The 18,722-nt window shown below is 47.3% G+C and overlaps 1 protein-coding gene across 1 annotated transcript in view; it reads left to right on the top strand.

The window, feature by feature from the left end:
- The first annotated feature begins 3,796 nt into the window (after positions 1-3,796).
- Positions 3,797-18,722, top strand: part of TRIM28 (tripartite motif containing 28) — a 51,063-nt gene continuing 36,137 nt past the window's right edge. The window contains exon 1 of the mRNA XM_074937107.1: positions 3,797-4,019. Coding sequence (XP_074793208.1) covers positions 3,797-4,019 — 223 coding nt within the window. The remainder of the gene's footprint in view (positions 4,020-18,722) is intronic.

The raw sequence follows: 18,722 nt of genomic DNA, 5'->3' as shown, positions 1-18,722 counted from the left end.
GGCCCCAGGGCCTGGGGCTTTCACATACAACAGGAGTCACATGCTTCATAGCTCGTGCAGGCCAAGCTCCTTGTAGACCCAATGGCTTCTTGCATCCCTCCATCCTCCCCCCTCACCCCATCTCCAGCTCCCTGGATTTCAGGGACCCTCTGCATCCCACCTACCCCTTGCCAGTAGCCCTGTGTGCCCCCCATTCCCACCTTTCCCTCACCACCTGTGGGCTCTACATGCTGCCTCATTCCCCCCATACCAGGGTCCCCCATTCTCCCTCAATGGCAGGGGCTGTGTGTACCCCCTAATTCCCCATACCAGCATCCCCCATTGTCCCCACCTACCAGGGGCTCTGTGTGTCCCCCATTTCCCTTATCTGCAGCAGTCTCTCCCATTCTCCTCCCATGGCAGGGGTTGTGTTTGCCCCCTTATTCCCCTCTTCTCCCATTCCAGCGTCCCCCCCGTTCGCCCCACCCTCCAATGGCTATGTATGCCCCCCATTTCCCTTGTTTCCCCTACCAGGGTCGCCCATTCTTCTCCCATGGCAGTAGCTGTGTGTGCCTCTCATTCCCCCATTACTAGGGTCCCCCATTTCTACCTTCCATGCCAGAACATTAAAAACAAAGCACAAGGCCCCTAATCCTGGAGAAATATGCTTAATTTTACTACTCTCTCTGTGTATGTGTGTGTGAGAGAGATTAAATTAAGCATGTGCATAAGTGACCCTCACCCTGGATATTTTTCTGAAAGCTCCAGCACCTGGTGTCCTGGGATTAGGTCAAACTCAATCTGAATTTTTTAGAAAGCAATTTTTTTACCCTTAGAGTTGCTGAGGAAGGCTTAAGAACGTGACCCAAAGTGCCCACTAAGGGCTCAAACCAGAAGGCAAATAATATGAGCCCTAAACTGATTTTTTTTTTTTTTAAATCATGAGTTTAAGTCCCGTGACTTCTTTGAGGCCTGACTCCTGATTTTTCAATGTTTGGCATTTGTGACACTACTAGTGTTAGCAGGTGGGATGCCTTTGTTTGGATTTAACCATCCCCTACAGTATTAAGAGCCTGGATGCTGGCAGTATGTCTACACTGCGATAAAAAAACCTGAGTCCAAGTCAGCTGATTCAGGCTTGCATCTGGGGCTGCAGGGCTATAAAATTGCAATGTAAATGTTCAGAGTGAGGAGCCCTACCCCAGACCAACCCCACTGTCTACAGTTACACAGCAATTTTATAGCCTTGCAGGCCGAGTCAGCTGACCTGGGCCCGTTCTGTGTCTTTTATTGCCGTGTAGATGTACCCTGGGAGTCAGGGAGTGAAACGGGTTAAACTGACTCATCTTTTTGCATTGTACAGAAATTAAAGGGCAGAAATGAGGTGTGTGTGGTGGTGGATCACCAAGATTTTAAAAAGCCCCATTAGCTTTAATAATTGCAGGGGAACCCAGGGACAGAGTTTTGTTTTGAAAAATATGATTGCTCCTAGATTTCAAGGCCAGAGGGGACCATTCTGATCATCTAGTTTGACTTCCAGTATAGCACATCAGTGGTGCCTGCATCCAGCACATGCTTTCTGGCTAAGCTAGAGCAGACCTGTTAGAAAGAGACACCTGGTCTGGGTTTAGAGACTCCAAGTGATGGAGACCCCATCTCTCAACGGACAGGGACGCTCACCCCCTTGTGAGATGTTTCTGTGGTTAATGACACTCACTGTTAAAAACCCAAGCATTACTCCTTGTCTCAGTTTATCTAGCTTTCTCTTCCAGCTGTTGGATCTTGTTAAACTTTTGTGGGCCAGACTGAAGAGCCAGAAATCTCCCAGGTAGGCCGTATTGCCAACCCAAAACGTTCAAAAATCATGAGTCAGGCTCACCAAAAGCCATGAGATTGGCTTTAAAATCATGAGATTATGTACAAATAATAAATATTGGTGTTCTTTTAATTTGCCTTCTGCTTTTTGAGCCTTTAGGGTGCACTGGGGTCACATTTTGAAGCTTTCTCTACCACCATGAGGGCTAGATACTTCATTTTTCTTTAAGAATGAAGTCTGAAATCATCACGTCTCCACTTGACTCTAGGAGCTGGGACTTTAAGGAAAACAATCATTGTCATGAGACTCATGACAAAATCATGAGAGTTGGCAACACTGGTAAGTACTTATAGGCCATGATCAAGTCACCCTCACCTGGTACCCTTCCCTAAAGTTAGTTAAATAGATAAAGCATCTTTAATCTCTCACAGTAAGACAGGTTTTAAAGACCTAGAATTGTTCTAGTGGCTTTTTTTAAATGATTGCCAATGGTCTGCTTCACAGCCGCCCTGTCATTATTTGTAAATCAAAGTTCTAGTTTTGGGGAGAGTGTTGAATTCAGGGGCAGGGGGGCAGACTTTGCTCTGGCTGAATCTGGAGTGAATCCGGAGTGACTCCACTAAGCTCAGTGGGGCTGAATCCTGCTCTGGGTCAAACCAGAGTGAACCCGGAACGTCTCCACTGAGCTCAGTAGGGTGGGACTCTGTGTTGGGTCAGATTGGAGTGATTCTGGAGCAACTCCACTAAGCTCAGCGGGGTGGGACCCTGTGTTGGGTCAGTCCAGAGTGAAGCCAGAGCGATTCCAATGAGCTCCGTAGGGCTGAACCTGCTCTGGGTCAGTCCAGAGTGAATCTGGAGTGACTTCATTGAGCTCAGCAGATTCATTAGAATGCCCTGGAGTCACTCCGGATTGACTCATCATTTGCCTCCACCTCCCGGTGAGGGAACTGGGTTTAGCTTTCTGTTACAGACAGCAAGCAAGGAAGGCCTCAAGTATTTTGGGAGAGGGGGATGCAGCCCCTCCCCCCTCCAGGAGGAGAAAGGAGCAGGGCCGCGGGAATTTAGGAGAAGGTAATTGGCTTCATCTCCTGCCAGTCATTGAGTATATGCTGAGGTAATTCATGAGATGATTGGTTCTCTCTCCTGTCCGTCCCAGCATCCTTCACGCCTCCTCTCGGAGTTTGGAAACCTACAGGGCCTGCCCTATGTTAATCAAATAAGTTCCCGCCCTTGGGGATAGCTTCGGTGGATGATTGGCCTCCAGACCCGTCAATCACTGATGTTTCCGTTGCCATGCGGAGGGGCGGAACCTTTTTAACGGATCATTCTCAAGCGCCTTTCATACTCTACACAAACGGGCATGCCCCGCCGAAAGCGGATTCGCTCTCATCTCCTTGTCAGTCTCTGCCTATCCCGCCGGCATCGGGCAAACGAGGGAGCGGATTGGCCTGCCTTCCTGTCATTCTCCACGCCTCCCCTTCCCGCTCCACCTGCGCTCCGAGTCCCGCGATTGGCGCAACCCCCAGTCGATCGTCCTTTCTCCCGCCCTACACAGAAACATAAGATGACGTCCTCCCCCCCCTCCCCCCAAAGCGGGTGGATTGGCCGGTTTGTCTGATCCTCCCCGTCCCAGGCCCGCCCACGGGGATTATCTGAGCGCTGATTGGCTCGGCTGCCGTAGCAGTTTCCCCGCCCCCCCGGAGGAGAATCGACGGCGAAGGAAGCGCAGCTGAGGGGGGGCCTTGTCCCTCTCTAACTCTCTCTCGCAGCGTGCTTGTGCGCGCGCAGCTCCCCTTGTCTCTCAGGCATTGTGCAGCGGGGCCTGAACGCTCCATTGCCGTTAGCAGCAGCAGCGGCGGCGCGCGCGCGGCCCTCCCGGTGAACGTTCCGTCCCCAGCGGCGCGCGCGGCCCTCCCGGGGAACGTTACACCAGCGGCGCGCGGGCCCCGCGTGCAGCTGGAGCCGGGAGAAGCGAGGAGCGCGAAGGGGGGAGCGGCCGCCATGTCGGGCTCGGCGGCCTCGGCCGAGGCGGGCGGCCCCGGCGGGGAGAAGCGGCCCGAGGCGCTGGAGCTGCTGGAGAAGTGCGGCGTGTGCCGCGAGCGGCTGCGGGCCGAGCGGGAGCCCCGCCTGCTGCCCTGCCTCCACTCCGTCTGCCGGGAGTGCCTGCGGGCCGAGCCGGCCGCCGCCGCCGACGGGGAGGCCGCCAACAACAAAGAGGGACAAGGTAAGCGGGGGCGTGCATGGGATGCCTTGGTCGAGGGGGGCTGCCGGGCCGGCGGCACTGGGTGTGGGGGGTGCCGGGCAATGGCGGGGGCTGCCGGGCCGGTGGGACTCGGTATGGGGGGCTGTGCAGTGGGGTGAGGGGTGGAGAGGAGGACGTGCCAGGCTCAGGTAGGAGGGGCGCTCGGGCCCACGGGTGTAGGCGAAGTGGGGCGGGGTGCTGTGGAGAGCAGAACCAGTTTTGTACACGAGGTGGCCAGGTTGGATGTGCAGTGGGGAGGGAGGGGGCTGTGCAGTGGGGGCAAGGCCTAGGCTGTGTGGAGCCCATGCGAGAGTGTGGGAGTCCAGGCTGGGGGGGATGGTGTGGGGGCAGGAGACCTGTGTAGGAGGTGGAAGTGTGGCACTTCCCTCCAGCCTAGGGAGGCCCCTGGAGTGAGCTGGGTGGGGGAAGGGGAGGCCTGCCAGAGGGGCCCTGCCTGTGGCAGCCTCACCCAGCTGCTCTTTCATTTCCCTCTCCAGGACAGCATCTTCCCTCAAACCATTGCTTGAACAGGCCCCCAGCAAGTGCCCTTATTCTTTCCCCAGCCTCACCCCCAAACTGCCCTCCCCACACTGACTACAGCCAGCCCCCCCCCCCCCCGTAGGGCCTTATAACAGTGCCCCCAGCCTGCCCTCTCAGTGCTCAGAGGAGTGCCCCCGAACCTGTTCCCTCAGTGACCCCACACTGACTCTCAGTGCCCTTGAACTGTGGCCCTGCCTCCCAGTCACCTCCTCAGTGCTCCCAGACTGGCCCTCAGCTCCACCACCCTTTTGCCTGTGCATGGTTGCTTCTGGACCTCCCTAGCCCTGTTCCCCCTATGTCCCACTTGTGTCCCCGTTATCCCAGTGCTTACAGGATTCGGACTAGAGACAGAGTGGGGCAAGGATGTGGGGGGATGGTCAGTGGCTGGGCCATGGCATTTGGGCACAGGGGCCCTGATAAGTGCTGGGTGAAAAAAGTAGAGCACCAGGGGGGTTCACACATGTCTGCTTTTGGGGATGGAGCCAGGGCTTGCCCTGCCCCTTGTGCTCTGAGAACTTCTCCCAGTAGCACACAGTGACTGAGGTAGATTTCCATGAAGGAGGGAGGAGTTTTCCAAAATGCCAGAAAGATTTAGAAGCTCAAATCCCATAGGTTTTCAGGCCTAGTCTACACTGGGAAGGGTTGGCTGGTATAGCTATACAGTGGAACCTTGGTTACGAACACCTGGGGAATGGAGATTATTCCTAACTCTGAACAAAACAGTTATAGTTCTTTCAAAAGTTTACAACTGAACATTGACTTAATACAGCTTTGAAACTTTCCTATGCAGAAGAAAAATGCTGATTTTAACCATCTTAATTTAAATTAAGCACAAACAGTTTCCTTACCTTGTCCAATCTTCTTTAAAACTTTCCCTTTATTTTTTTGGTAGTTTACATTTAACACTGTGTATTTGCTTTTTTTGGTCTCTGCTGCCTGATTGCATACTTCTGGTTCCAAATGAGGTGTGTGATTGACTGGTGTTTGTAATGCTGAGGTTCTATGGTACTGGCAAACCCTACTAATGTGGGTGCAGTTGATACCCATTATAATTATATAACTGCACCAGGAGTTTTGCCAGTACAGAAATCATACTCCCCTAACAATCATTACTATACTATATATACTATACTATATGGAAAAGGTTTCTACTGTGGACCTGGCCTCAGTGGGATTGGAGATTGCACCCAAAATGTGCTAGCCACTCTGCTGTAGATAGTGGAAAGGAAAAGTTCAACACCTTTTCTTTGTATCTGTTTTCCAAGGAGATTACCTGTAAAAATGAGAAGAGGTGATTTGGGTCTGATATATGCACATGTTTTGTATCAGGGTAACTTGGGGGGCGTGGGGGTGGTTTTTCTGAAATAAATAAGTGGTACGATTCCCTAGTCTGGATCCAGTTATACCAGTATAATGGTGCCTTATCCTGCCACAGTGTATTCACTGTCATGGATGGGAATAAGCTGTGCTTGTATAAAGCATCTTCTGGGTATAACTGCATCCACACTATGGGGGATTGTAGTGGTATCATGTCATGGTTACAGCATCTCTGGCTCCTTTTTAGCATCTGAGTGCACCTGTTGTATTTGGACAGAATAAATGGACTCTAGGTGTTAAAGATCATTTAAAGGTATTAAAATGATCATATCACTGTCCAACAGTAAATGTGGTTTGCATGCTTATATACAGAGACCCTGGGACTGCTTATTTCTATGGCAAACACTCCATTAAATTATTTTGAAGCAGGAGGAGGAAACTGCTAAAGCATTTGAAATGTAAAGTACTAAGTCTGTACTAACAAAATTCCTTGTTCCCTTAAGTTGTAGAGTTTTTATAACAAAAAACATCTTTTAGATGGTAACTGTCCTTGGGGGGCAGTTATTTGCTAGGTTGGAGCTGTTGGTAAAGTCTGATCCTGCTTCCTTTAAGACAAGATAAATGCATGGGAGAGAAAAGAACAGCAAAGATAGAAAATTCAGCTTCTCTTTGGACTGACTTTTATTTGCAACCTCACTGCTGGAGAAACACAAGCTCACTCTGCTGTCTGATCAGCCACTTTGAGAACTGGCAAACTTGTATGAGAATCAGACTAGTTAGTTAGGACATGGCATTGCTTTTGGCTGCCTCTCTGGTCACAGGCGTACAGCAGTGTTGCAAATATGTAGCCTTGGCTAAGCCAGACTTACTAAAACAGAAGGCAAAAAGAAAGAGAAGGAAATAAGGTGGGGAACGAAAAGAACAAGAGTGGGAATGGAGGGAGAGCAATAACCAGGCTTACAACTCAAATGATGCTTGGGTTGAAATAGTTGGAGGTGGGGATGTCATTTTGGTCACATTCTCTGGCCTGGTCTTGTGAGGACATTGAAGGCCCAATGGTATCAGAGTGGATTCTGGGGCCTAGGAGACACTGTGGGAGTAGCAGCTGTGATGGTAAAGTTTGCCCCTTCCATTCTGTCTTTCAGCTAGCTAGCTGACTTTTCCCTCCAAATCCTTTTTTTAAGGACCCCAAAATGGAGCGACGGATGTAATATCCTTATCTTCTCTTTTGTCACTAGTTAGGCCTGATTTCCAACATGCCAGTTTTGGTCTGATTTCCAGTCCCATACTAGTTTATCAGAGGTGATCTTTAACACAGTCTTTGAATTACAGCAGTAGACAGAGTGTCTCCCTTTAGTGCCTTTTCCGATCAACATTTGTTGGAACATTTTATGAACTTACAATTAGCTATTTCTACTTTCCACTGTCAGGCTCACACTTAGGGGTAGGTCTGTGAGACCCCAATTATTACAACACCTCCTTTAGGTTACTTATCTTGGAATGGAATTTTTGCAATGCTCCCCTCCTGGATTGGGTCCTGGGCTACAGTAACCTTGTGTGTGTCTACCATTCTTACCCTTATTAGGGTTCAGTTAATTTTATTGATAAGTTTAGGTAGTCCAAGCTCAATTAGTTTATTAATCGGAGATCAGCACAATACAGAAAGGCCAGTACATTACCAACCAGCCTGGAAGACGGTCATATAAGCATTCATGCAGTGTTGTAGTCATGTTGGTCCCTGGATATTGGAGACACAAAGTGAGGTATTAGCTTTTCTCTGTCACCAACAGAAGCTGGTCCAATAAAAAATTTCGAGCTTATACTCTTGTCAGCTCAAAAGTTTGTCTTGCAACAAAAGTTGGTCCAATAAAATATATTACCTCACCTACCTTGTTTCTCATCTAAGTGTTCAGTCTGTCCCAAAATGAGAGCACAAAATCTGTGTGTGTCATACTGGTAGAACACTCCTTCCAGAGTACTCAAGGTTCCAGTTCTTACCAGTTTAACATAATATACCAGGAGTCAGCAAAGCTTAGGTGGGCTTTTTTAAAGCCAGTTTTGTAGGTTGGCTGGCAGCAAAATCATCAAAGCTAATTGTTCTGGCATTGTCCCTTAACAGCTCTTAAGCCACCTCTCAGCAAATGCTTATCTTGAGCATTTCTTTTCTTTCCTGCTTCCAGACACTCTTGTTGAGTTAAACTAATGTAGTCATTCAGAAAGCGTCCTAGTAACCAGTCTAGCATACACTGTATATAAATAATTACAGAGCAGCTCCATGTCCATCAAATAGCTAAAGCAGCACCACTCTTGTGTGTAGATGAAGCCTTGATCTTAGATACCCCTAGGCATCCATTTTTGACCATAGATTAGCCTCCAAAGTCTGTATTTGGGTGCCTAAGGCCTAGGCTTTCCCAAGCAAAATAGTAGTTTAAATGTTTTAAAATCTTGAGTGCCTAACTTGATGACACATTTCTGAAGATGCCTGGTTTCCAGAGGGTGGGTGAGGGCTTTCTGAAAAATAGGCCTCCTTTAAAGTGTCCAAAGGAGCACCTGGGCATCATGCTTTTGAAAATGCAGGCTTTAAGTGGCCTTTCTAAAGTACAAATCTTCTGCAGTTTCCACAATATGCTATGCATCCGATGAAGTGAGCTGTAGCTCACGAAAGCTCATGCTCAAATAAACTGGTTAGTCTCTAAGGTGCCACAAGTACTCCTTTTCTTTTTTCTTTTTACGAATACAGACTAACACGGCTGTTACTCTGAAACCATTCTTTTACTGAACCGTTTTGGGGTCATTTACCTATTTCCTCCCTCCATTTAACACAGGTGAGCAGTGCATATGCCTGAGTATTGGCATGTGCATATCCAGATGCTGAGTGGAGTACTCAGTAATAGTTTTTATTCTCTTCTGTAGCTGCTTTTAGCTGGTTTTCTTTGCAGGTTTCAAGTCCTAGGTATACAGTAAGTGGGTGTTTATTGTAACAGGGTCTGGATGGAGTCCTTTGAAGGTGAATTGGTTTGTGGATATTTTGTTAGGTCAAAACCAACAATATTAGGGCTTCTTTCTCTGTACTGTATAAAGGATGACGTTATCTTAACTCTTCCTTATATCTGATGGCATGTATCCTTCTTGATCACTGCTTGGGTGGTGAGTAGGGATATAAAATATTAACTGGTTAACCAATAAGTATTAGTCTTACCGTTAATGTATTGCAGTTAATGTTGAAAACAGATTGGCAGCAGCCCTGAACAGGACCTGTGTCGCGTTAACAATTAAACGGTTAACAGATATAATCAGGGCTTTGGAGTGGAGCCCGGCGCTGGAGCGCGGAGCAGCTCCGGAGCAGTGGAGCTGCAAGTTTTTGCCTGGAGCTGGAGCGGTGCCGGAGCAGAGCTCCAAAGCCCAGGATATAATTTTAATAGTTTAAACGGGTTCCTTTTTAAACTATATTTACAGCCCAATGGTGAGTGGTTATTGTCAAAGGACATATACTGAATAGCAAGTGGAGTTTCCAACTATGCATTAATTCAACAAAAGGCCCTCTTAGGCATTTGTGCAAAGACAAGGTGTTAGTTTAGTTGAGAGGTGGCGGTTAGTGGTTCTGAGAAATAGCTGGTGTGGGTCCTGTGACTGGTGTTGACTGATTCATGCCTAAACGTCCCATTCATGTCTGGTACAGTTTTTTTTTTTGTGTAGGGGAAGCTTCACTAGTGCAACTTTCACCCTACCTGTAGTATTCACGTGCTGCTGCGCAGACCAGGTAAGCTACTGGTAGCATCCCATTGGCAGGGTTTGAAGCGTTATTTATGTACTGGTCTGCCAAGATTCTCCCCTCAAAATGTGGTGAACAAGAGGCAAATGCAAATTGGTGACGTGTTTTACTGGAGCTTCCTGTGCAAGTTACAAGGCTTCATAATGGGATCTCCGGCACAAATGTAAACGCTACCCGAAAGTGGCTGTAAAGGAAGGATTGCTTGGGGGGGGGGAAGAAGCAGCTGTGTAATGTAATGGTGAGCTATCTGAGTCCTCCATTCTCTACTGAAGGCAGGTGGGGGATAGTGTCAACAGATCTCCTGATTTTATGGGATGGTCCTGATATTTGGGGCTTTGTCTTATATAGGTGTCAATTCTCAATCTCCCCCCCCCCCCCTGTGATTTTTCACCCTTGTTATCTGGTCACCCTAGGTGGGGATGATGATGGGCCATTCTTCATTACTGCACAGAGGTCATGCTTTACATGGAAAAAAGTCTCAAGGTTAATACTGGGAGGGTCAGTCTGAGCAGGACATGTTCAGAGATGTCCTGTAATAGTCAGAGGTTGGTCCATATTTCTTCCTTCTTCCATCCAGTGGTCAGATGGAATAGCGGTCTCCTTCCTAAGAAGAGGCCAGTAGGGTGTAATCATATCAAGTCTAATCCAAGATTTAAGACAGTTATGGTGGAAAATCCAAACCTTGGGCTAACAGGAAAGAATAGTGATCATGTTTAGGAAGTGGTTGCTTTGTTTCGAAGATCACAGCTATGAGAGTAGCAAAAGAAGCTTGGAGAAAGGAGATAAGGTAACAGGATATTGCTTTGATTCACAGGGGAATTGTGCAGACTCAGGGAGTCTTTCTCTACTCCTGGCAGCTCTCTGAGGTGGTACTGCTACTAAAATACTGTCTGTTTCTGATTACATTCCTGCAGTTGTCCAGCATGTGGAGTTTTTTTGAAACTTTTAAACATGGTTAAAGCTATCTGAGATGAGAATTTGAGTGACTTCAAACTTGCCAAAAGGAAATGTTTTTTGGTGGGGTGAAGATCATGTTGAAATCTTGAGGGAGATAAGGCAGAAAGAATGGCTTGAGAAGTTAGAGAAATGTGGCTTTAGTGCATGGAGTGGCTTTTGCAACATAAACTGAAGAACACGGGGGCTGTGAGTGAACGTTGAAGGGGATGGGGGCATATGGGCACATGGAGTTAAGTACAGTGGCACCATTTTTTAAAGCTGATATATGCCAAGAAAACTGGGATGGCTGTGCTCTGTTTCTTATTAAAATATCCTTGAATGCATTTAAAAAAAAAACACCCTACAAATTCAGGTATCTTGTCTACTTTTGTCTCACTATTTAGATCTAGTAAAGCCCTGATCTTTCTATTTGTTCAAGGCCAGCACCAGTATAACTAAAGCAGTTCTCAAACTTTTGTATTGGTGACCCCTTTCACACAGCAAGCCTCTGAGTGTGACCCCCCCCATATAAATTAAAAACATTTTTATATTTAACACTGTTATAAATGCTGGAGGCAAAGCAGGGTTTGGAGGTGGAGGCTGAGAGCTCGTGAGCCCCATATAATAATCTCATGGGCCTGTAAGGGGTCACAACTCCCAGTTTGAGAACCTGTGAACTAAAGGCATGTTTAAATCAATTTAGTTAAACCTGTGTAACTATGTGGATGCTTAAATCTATTCAGACATGGTTTAGCTTGTTTTGGTAAACTACAACCATACAGTTGTCCTCACAGCAGATGGCACTGTTTTAACTGAGTCAGGATTTAAACCTGTTTAACCTAAACCAATAGGACTTCTGTGTGAATAAAGCCCTTAAACTTCCCAACTTTTCGTTTTCTGCCTTTTTAATGTAAACAATGAGCAAATGGTTCATGGAATCTCTCTGCTCAGGAAGCGCCATATCAGGCCTTATTCCTGATGCCCAACACTTTTTCAAAATGTGAATTTTTAATGTTTTAAAACTATATTCTTGTGGCTAGATAGAAGTGGCCTGGTTTGTCCGCCCCCTTTCCCTGAGGTGCTGAGCATCTTCAGCTTTCTGCTTCAGGAGGAGGTATGGTCTCTTGCATTTCAGATTTCTTTTGTGTTTTAGAGTAGCAGCCGTGTTAGTCTGTATTTGCAAAAAGAAAAGGGGTACTTGTGGCACCTTAGAGACTAATAAATTTGTTAGTCATAAGGTGCCACAAGTACTCCTTTTCTTTTTGTGTTTTAGGAGCCTAACTTGAGGAATCCGTGACTGGGGAAGCTTGGCTATTTCTAACAAAGAACAAGTAGGCTAAACACTCAAAATAAAACACCTTGAGGCCTTTGTGCATCATAAAACCATTTTTGTCACCTTTTAAAGTGTTGGGGTGGGGTGGGGGGCTTGTGGAGGAGGGGGAGTTGAGGGTCTGGCAGAGCAAAGGGAGTAGTAGTAAACTGTTGCTGGGTTACAACTACTTTTATTTACAGTACCCTGCTGTCTTTGTTCCCTGTAAGGGGATGTGTAGTGCTCAGCTAGACAAGAAAAACAGAATTTGACCATGTCCCAGTGACTTGATTGTGCTCACATTCAGCAGTTCCTGGCAGTGCTGCATGTGCTTCTTGGGTACAGCTAGATAAGAGAGAAACAAGCATATTTTGGTTATACAGAGGAGATTAATAGACTGCCTCTCCTGGGCTGTGATGCAATTCCTCCAAGGTCCCCAAACCAACCCTTCTGATATCCTGTGGGCTCTATGGAGGAGAGGCCGGCTTCATTCCTCACTTGGGAGCCGATGTCTCCTGCTAATCGCTCCTCTGTTTTTGGAGATGTAGAGGGGAGGAGATAGTGGCTGATTGATTGTACCTGGCAGAGTGGAATGGGCTAAGATAAGAAGAGTTAACAATCCTCTTTTGAAGTGTTTAGCAACCGTGTCCACCCTCCTTCAAAAGGGGTGCTTTAGATTGAAACTGTCGGCTTCCCACTCCGAGCTGGAAAATAGCTAGAGCAGTGGTTGCCAAATTTTTTGGCATCATGCCCCCTTTTTAATTTTCAAGAAACCCTCATGCCCCCACCTCTCCTTTACCATCATCCAACCCCCCTGCTCCCTGTCTCCTGACCACCCCCAGACCTGCTGCCACTTATCCAACCTCCCCTGCTCAGAGCAGCAGGACTGGATTATTGGAAAGCCTGGGAGGTGGGTGGGCGCAAGCTGTGCTGCCTGTGCAGGGGAGGGGCCAGGGACTAGCCTCCTGGGCCAGGAGCTCAAGGGCCAGGCAGCCTCTCTCCCCCCTTGGAATTTCTTCATGCCCCCAGTTTGGGAACCAATGAGCTAGAGATTGTAAAGGTTTCAGAGTAACAGCCGTGTTAGTCTGTATTCGCAAAAAGAAAAGGAGTACTTGTGGCACCTTAGAGACTAACCAGTTTATTTGAGCATGAGCTTTTGTGGATGAAGTGAGCTACAGCTCATGCTCAAATAAATTGGTTAGTCTCTAAGGTGCCACAAGTACTCCTTTTCTTTTTAGAGATTGTAAAGTTTGATTCCAGCAAGGGCTCTGGCTGGTGAGCAGTCCTTCAAACTCCACCAGTTTGTGTTTACAAGTCCATAAAGTGTGAATTCTTTTTTTTGTTCAGTACAAGAACCTCCCATGAATCTGAGAGCTGCTCCTTATGCTGTTCGGGCCTTTTGATCTTGAGAGTAGGTAATTTGTAGACAAAGGCTTCCACAGAGTAAAAAGATCAGGCCTGTAGGTGGGCATTGGCTTAGAGTGTCTTCATAAAAGCACTTCAGCGACTGCGTCCATGCAGTGTTTTAAGTGTGGACATGCCCTTAAACTGAATTCAGTAAGGCATGTCCAGGAAATTACCATACCTGTTTCTCAACCGTCCTAATGTGAATGCAGTTATATCCGCATAAAGGCACAGTATTCTGGTATAGCTACACCTTTAAGGAAAGAGACTAACCTCTACGGGGAATAAGGCACCCGTATACAGATACACCTGCATCCACACTAAGGGCTATAAAGATTTTACTGGCAGGAAAATCACACCCAAACAGTTAAACTGGGGTGAAAATTGTGTAGACGAGGCCTTCGTTAAAACAATGCAAATCTCTGATTTGACTTAAACCTGGCTTTCCGTTGATTTAGCCATGAGTTGAGAGCAATCAATGCAAGCCAAGCTTAAATTGATTTAGGAGGTGTTTTGGTCCCATTTTCATTGGGTTAATTAGATGGGTTTAACTTTGAATACAAAATAAGGCCTCTGAGCTCCCTTGGTGATTTCAGTCACCAAAAAAAAAAAAATCAAACTTGCCTGTTAAAAATGTTTCTTGTTCCCTTTGTTGCTGTTTGACAGTCCCTCAAATGGGAAGCTCTGAAAGTTTCTACACAGTGGGAAGAATAGGAAAGTATTGCATTTTCCCAACTTTCCAGTCCTGGTAAATAGAAATGTTTCTTGTAACAAGTAGTGAAAAATGGTCAGTCTGATCAAGTTGCAGAGGAAATCCCCTGATTTGTATTTTGTGGCAGGTAGGGGAGGAGGGAAGGACAAAGGTCCCCTGCATGAAGTGGAACATGGAAGGGCTATACTTGGTGGAAAGTCATTTAGTCCTGTTTTGTGACATGTGAACCTCTTTCCCTCAAGTCTGTAGCAGTTGTGGAATAAGTTTTAAAGATCTTGTATGTTGGCATGTAATTGCTTGTCTGGCTGCAAGCATCAATGTGTATTCTGGTCACTAATAGATCCAAATTAGGATTGTGACTTGCTTTGTAACTGTGTAAATTAGCTGTTCTGGTGACTACCCTAGAGCAGCGTTTCTCAACGGTGGCCTGTAAGGGGGCACTGGCTGTGTTGTCCCATGGGTGTAGGGGAAGAAAATGCAGTTGTACTGAGCTGGGAAAGGAGCAATATGTCTCTGCAAGCTCTGCCTGCCTGCAGAGCTCTGGGGGATAATCTGTGCTGTAGAGCTTGTTTTGGTGTCCTCATGCACCGCTGCTGCAGAGCCTGAACTGTGATATGAGAGACAAGATGGGTGTGCTAAGGGAAGCTGTCCTGTCTATGGGCAGTACCAAACTCAGACCACCATCTCCCATCATCCTGAAATTACCTGTGATGTCCTACCATGATGACACACCTTTGTGCCCTTGAAATATTATGGGCTTAGGGTGAATTGCCATGAGAAAACCAGGGTGTCTTTTTTCAGTTGCTGGTGGGGAAAATTCTAAACACTGATCTAGATGTATAGAGCCCTGCGCTGATACAAAAATGTGTATCCACATCCAATCCACATTTGCGCCTTTCCTTTTAATAAGGAATGTGCACTTTGGTGAGTTTGGGAAGAAAATCTAGGCATTGGTCTAGTTTGAAAACTCGCTATGATCATAGGAAGTGCCGGATTGGATCAGATCCATGGTCCGTTTTGTCAAGTTCCTGTTTCTGACAGTGGCTGGCAGAAGATGTTTCAGAGGAAGGTGTGAAACCTTCTAAACCTTGATAGTTAAATGAGTTTAAACCTTGAAGCATGAGGCTTAATATCTCTTCACAAATGTTAATCTAACTGGGTATTCTTAATCATACAGGGTATGTCTACACTACCCACTGGATCGGTGGGCAGCGCTCAATCCAGCAGGGATCGATTTATCACGTCTAAACACGATAAATCGACCCCTGAGCGCTCTCCCGTTGACTCCTCTACTCCACTGCTGTGAGAGACGCAGGCAGAGTTGATGGGGGGAGCTGCAGCAGTCGACTCCCCACGGTGAAGATACCATGGTTAGTCGATCTAAGTACATTGACTTCAGCAATGTTATTCACATAGCTGAAGTTGCGTAACTTAGATCGATTTTTCCCCCCAGTGTAGACCAGGGCATAGATGTCCACTCCCTCCTGAACCTTGCCTTACGTTTTTGGCCTCAAGAGCTCTAGGATTCTGCATTGCACCTAACAATGGCTTTCCTGTAGCTGCTGCTGTAATGTGTGTGGAAGGTTCCTGACTGGAAGTAGCTAAAAATTACAGCTTATATAGGCCAAGTGGGTTTGGCATTGGAGAGAGGTCACTGGCCTCATGCGTGCGGTCACCCAGAGACGCTATAATGGAGGTCTTCCTTTGTCATTGAACAGACTTCCAGATACATGGACTGCAATTCTATACTAAAAAAAATCATAGTAAATATCTGCTTATTCCAGTAGTGCAGTCTCAGCTCTGCCCCTACATCATCTTCCACTGAAATAGATACATGTGATATCTCAGCAGTGTGCAATTGGATTCCTCCCTTAAATACTTAGGCAAAAATGTTAAACTTGCAAACTTACTTTTGCATTAAGGGCAGAAGGCCTGAAAATCTCAACTTTCATCTTTAGACAGACAAGGTGAGTGAGGTAATATCTCTCTATTGGATCAACTTCTGGTGAAAGATGTTTTCGAGCTTACACAGAATTCAAGCCTGGGAAAGGTGCTCAAAAGGTATATCTACACTGCAGTTGGCATGTGCCAGCTGACTTGGGCAAAAGGGCTGTTTAAGGTGTAGATATTCAGGCTTGGCCTGGAGCTGGGCTCTAGGAACTGGCGAGGTAGGAGGGTCCCAGAGCTCTTGAGCCCAAACATCTACACTGCAATTAAAGTCCCAGAGCTCGGGTCAGCTGGCACAGGCCAGCTGTGGGTATCTAATTGCAGTGTAAACATACTGTGGCAAGGCACCTGTATTCTCTCACCAGACTTAGTGTTTCCCCCTCTGGTGAGGGCGGGCCTGCGGTAATCAGCCCCACTCAGAAGGGGGAAGGCAAACCCTGCCTGTGCTCCCTTGGTCATATTTTCTGGGTAGGCCTGAGGGTTGGCCTAAGGAGTGATCCTCCACCAAACAAACCCATGGGGGGTACCTTTCGCTGCCCCCCTCACTGGGGCAAGGTGTCATCCAGTTGGTTGTCCTGGAGTGTCAGTCCTTCCCCTAGCAGGCACTCAGGTTTGGCTGTTGCTCCTATGAGAAGAAACAGTCTCTCAGCCTGGAACAGCCTATTTCCTTGCTGCCACTAGCCTGGCAGCAGCTTCTCTCTCTCTCTCCTTTGCTCTCCCCAGGGGAGGGGTTTTTTAAGGCCTCAGGCAGCCCTTAATTGAATTCAGGTATCCTTAATTGACCTGACATAACCTCTTCTCAGCTTGTAGGAAAAAGGGCCTTTAACCAGGGCTTTGGAGCTGTGCTCCGGCTCCACTCCAGCTCCAGGCAAAAACCCACAGCTCCACTGCTCTGGAGCTGCTCCAGGTCCGGACTCCGCTCCAAAGCCCTGCCTTTAACATTCTAGGGCTAATATATCGGCCTTCCAGGACCCTCTTGCAGCCATCTGGCCTGATTTTGTCACATATCCTCCTTTCCTGCTTAACACCATGGGGTTGGGCTACTTGGGTTGAAAAATAGTGCACCCTTGACAGGCAATCAGTGTTGCCATGTCTGGTCCCTGACCTGTTGCATTCTGAAGTGGAAGGGTTCTAATGACAGGAACCATCTCGTTACCCTTGCATTTTTCTTTGTTCCAGTGCATCTATTTCAGGGGGGCATGATCAGTGATGAGGGTAAACCTCTGTCAGAGAAGGTTGTAATGGAGGGTTTCCATGGCCTACTTTACCGCAAGGCATTCTTTCTCTACCACGGTATACTTTTGTTCTATGGGCAGGAGTTTCCTACTGAGGAATAGGATTGGGTGTCCTTCCTCTCCTACCATTTGAGAGAGCACAGCTCCCAACCCTACCTCGGTGGCATCGGTTTGCAGTATAAACTCTTAAAGTCTGGGGCTACTAGTACTGGGTTACTGCAGAGGGTGGTCCTCAGGTCTGTAAAAGCTGCTTCAGCTGCGCCGGTGCATTTCACTATGTCTGGGCCCTGAGTTTTTATCGGATCCATCAATAGGTATGCTCTGGTAGCAAAACAGGGAATGAATCATCTACAGTACCCAGTTATCCCCAGGAATGCTCTGAGCTGTTTCTTCTGGATCAGTTGGGCCAACTTTCTATCGCCTCTAACTTGTTCAGTTGGAGCTTCACTACACCCCTCCCCACGATGTACCTGATGTATTTGGCTTCTGCTAGCCCTATTGCACATTTGGAGGGATTCACAGTGAGACCTGCCTTCCTCAGGGTATCCAGTACTGCTTCCACCTTTTCTAGGTGCGTCTCCCAGTCTGGGCTATGCATGATGACATCATCCAGGTAAGCAGCCACATACTTGCCATGTGGATGCAACAGGTTATCCATGAGCCGCTGGAAGGTTGCAGGAGCCCCATGTAGCCCAAAAGGGAGGAGGACCGTGTACTGGTACAATCCTTCTGGTGTAGAAAATGCAGTCTTCTTTGGCTTCCTTGGCCAGAGGGATTTGCCAATAACCTTTGGTCAGGTCAAGGGTGGACAAAAATCAGCCTTTTCCAATTGGTCGATTAGCTTGTCTGCCCGAGGTATCGAACTGGGACACCTTGTTTAATTTTCTGAAGTCATTGCAGAACCTCATGCTGCCATCTCATTTAGGTACGAGGATGGTTGGACTTGGACCATTGACTATGGGATTCCTCAATGACTCCTAACATTCTCCTAACTTTAGTCCTGATCTCCTCTTCTTGCTGCTGGGATCCGGTAGGGCTTAATGTTCGCCTTTACTCCAGGATCTGTGATGATATGATGATCGACTTCTGTGATCCTGCTTGGCTTCTCTGAGAACACATTGGGGTTCCGTTCAATCATATTGATACCTTCTGCTCGTTGTTCAGGGGTCAATTCAGGGGATATTCTGACCTGTCCCTGATGTTTATTTTCTTGGGGTGGCATCTCCAGTGTTATCAGATGAACCTCCCTGTCTTGCCAGGGCTTCAGTAGGTTCATGACTATCCTCTCCAATGGGACTTCAATAATTGGCAGAGGTACTAAAGGGACCCTTAAGCATGGTTGGGCCATGTAATTGGCACTCTGGCAGGAGGCACAATATCGTCGGACCTCCATATAAACTCCTGGCCAAACGAACATCTGTAGGATTTGATGGAGGGTCTTATCTATCCCTAGGTGTACTCCATACAAATGACTGTGATCTAGGTCCAACACTGCCCTTTGGTGGTGCCTTCG

This window comes from Natator depressus, chromosome 23, assembly GCF_965152275.1.
Source record: "Natator depressus isolate rNatDep1 chromosome 23, rNatDep2.hap1, whole genome shotgun sequence".
NCBI classification, from domain to species: domain Eukaryota; kingdom Metazoa; phylum Chordata; order Testudines; family Cheloniidae; genus Natator; species Natator depressus.
The sequence above is the reverse complement of the archived record's forward strand: the minus strand, read 5'-3'. Positions and strand labels throughout refer to the sequence as shown.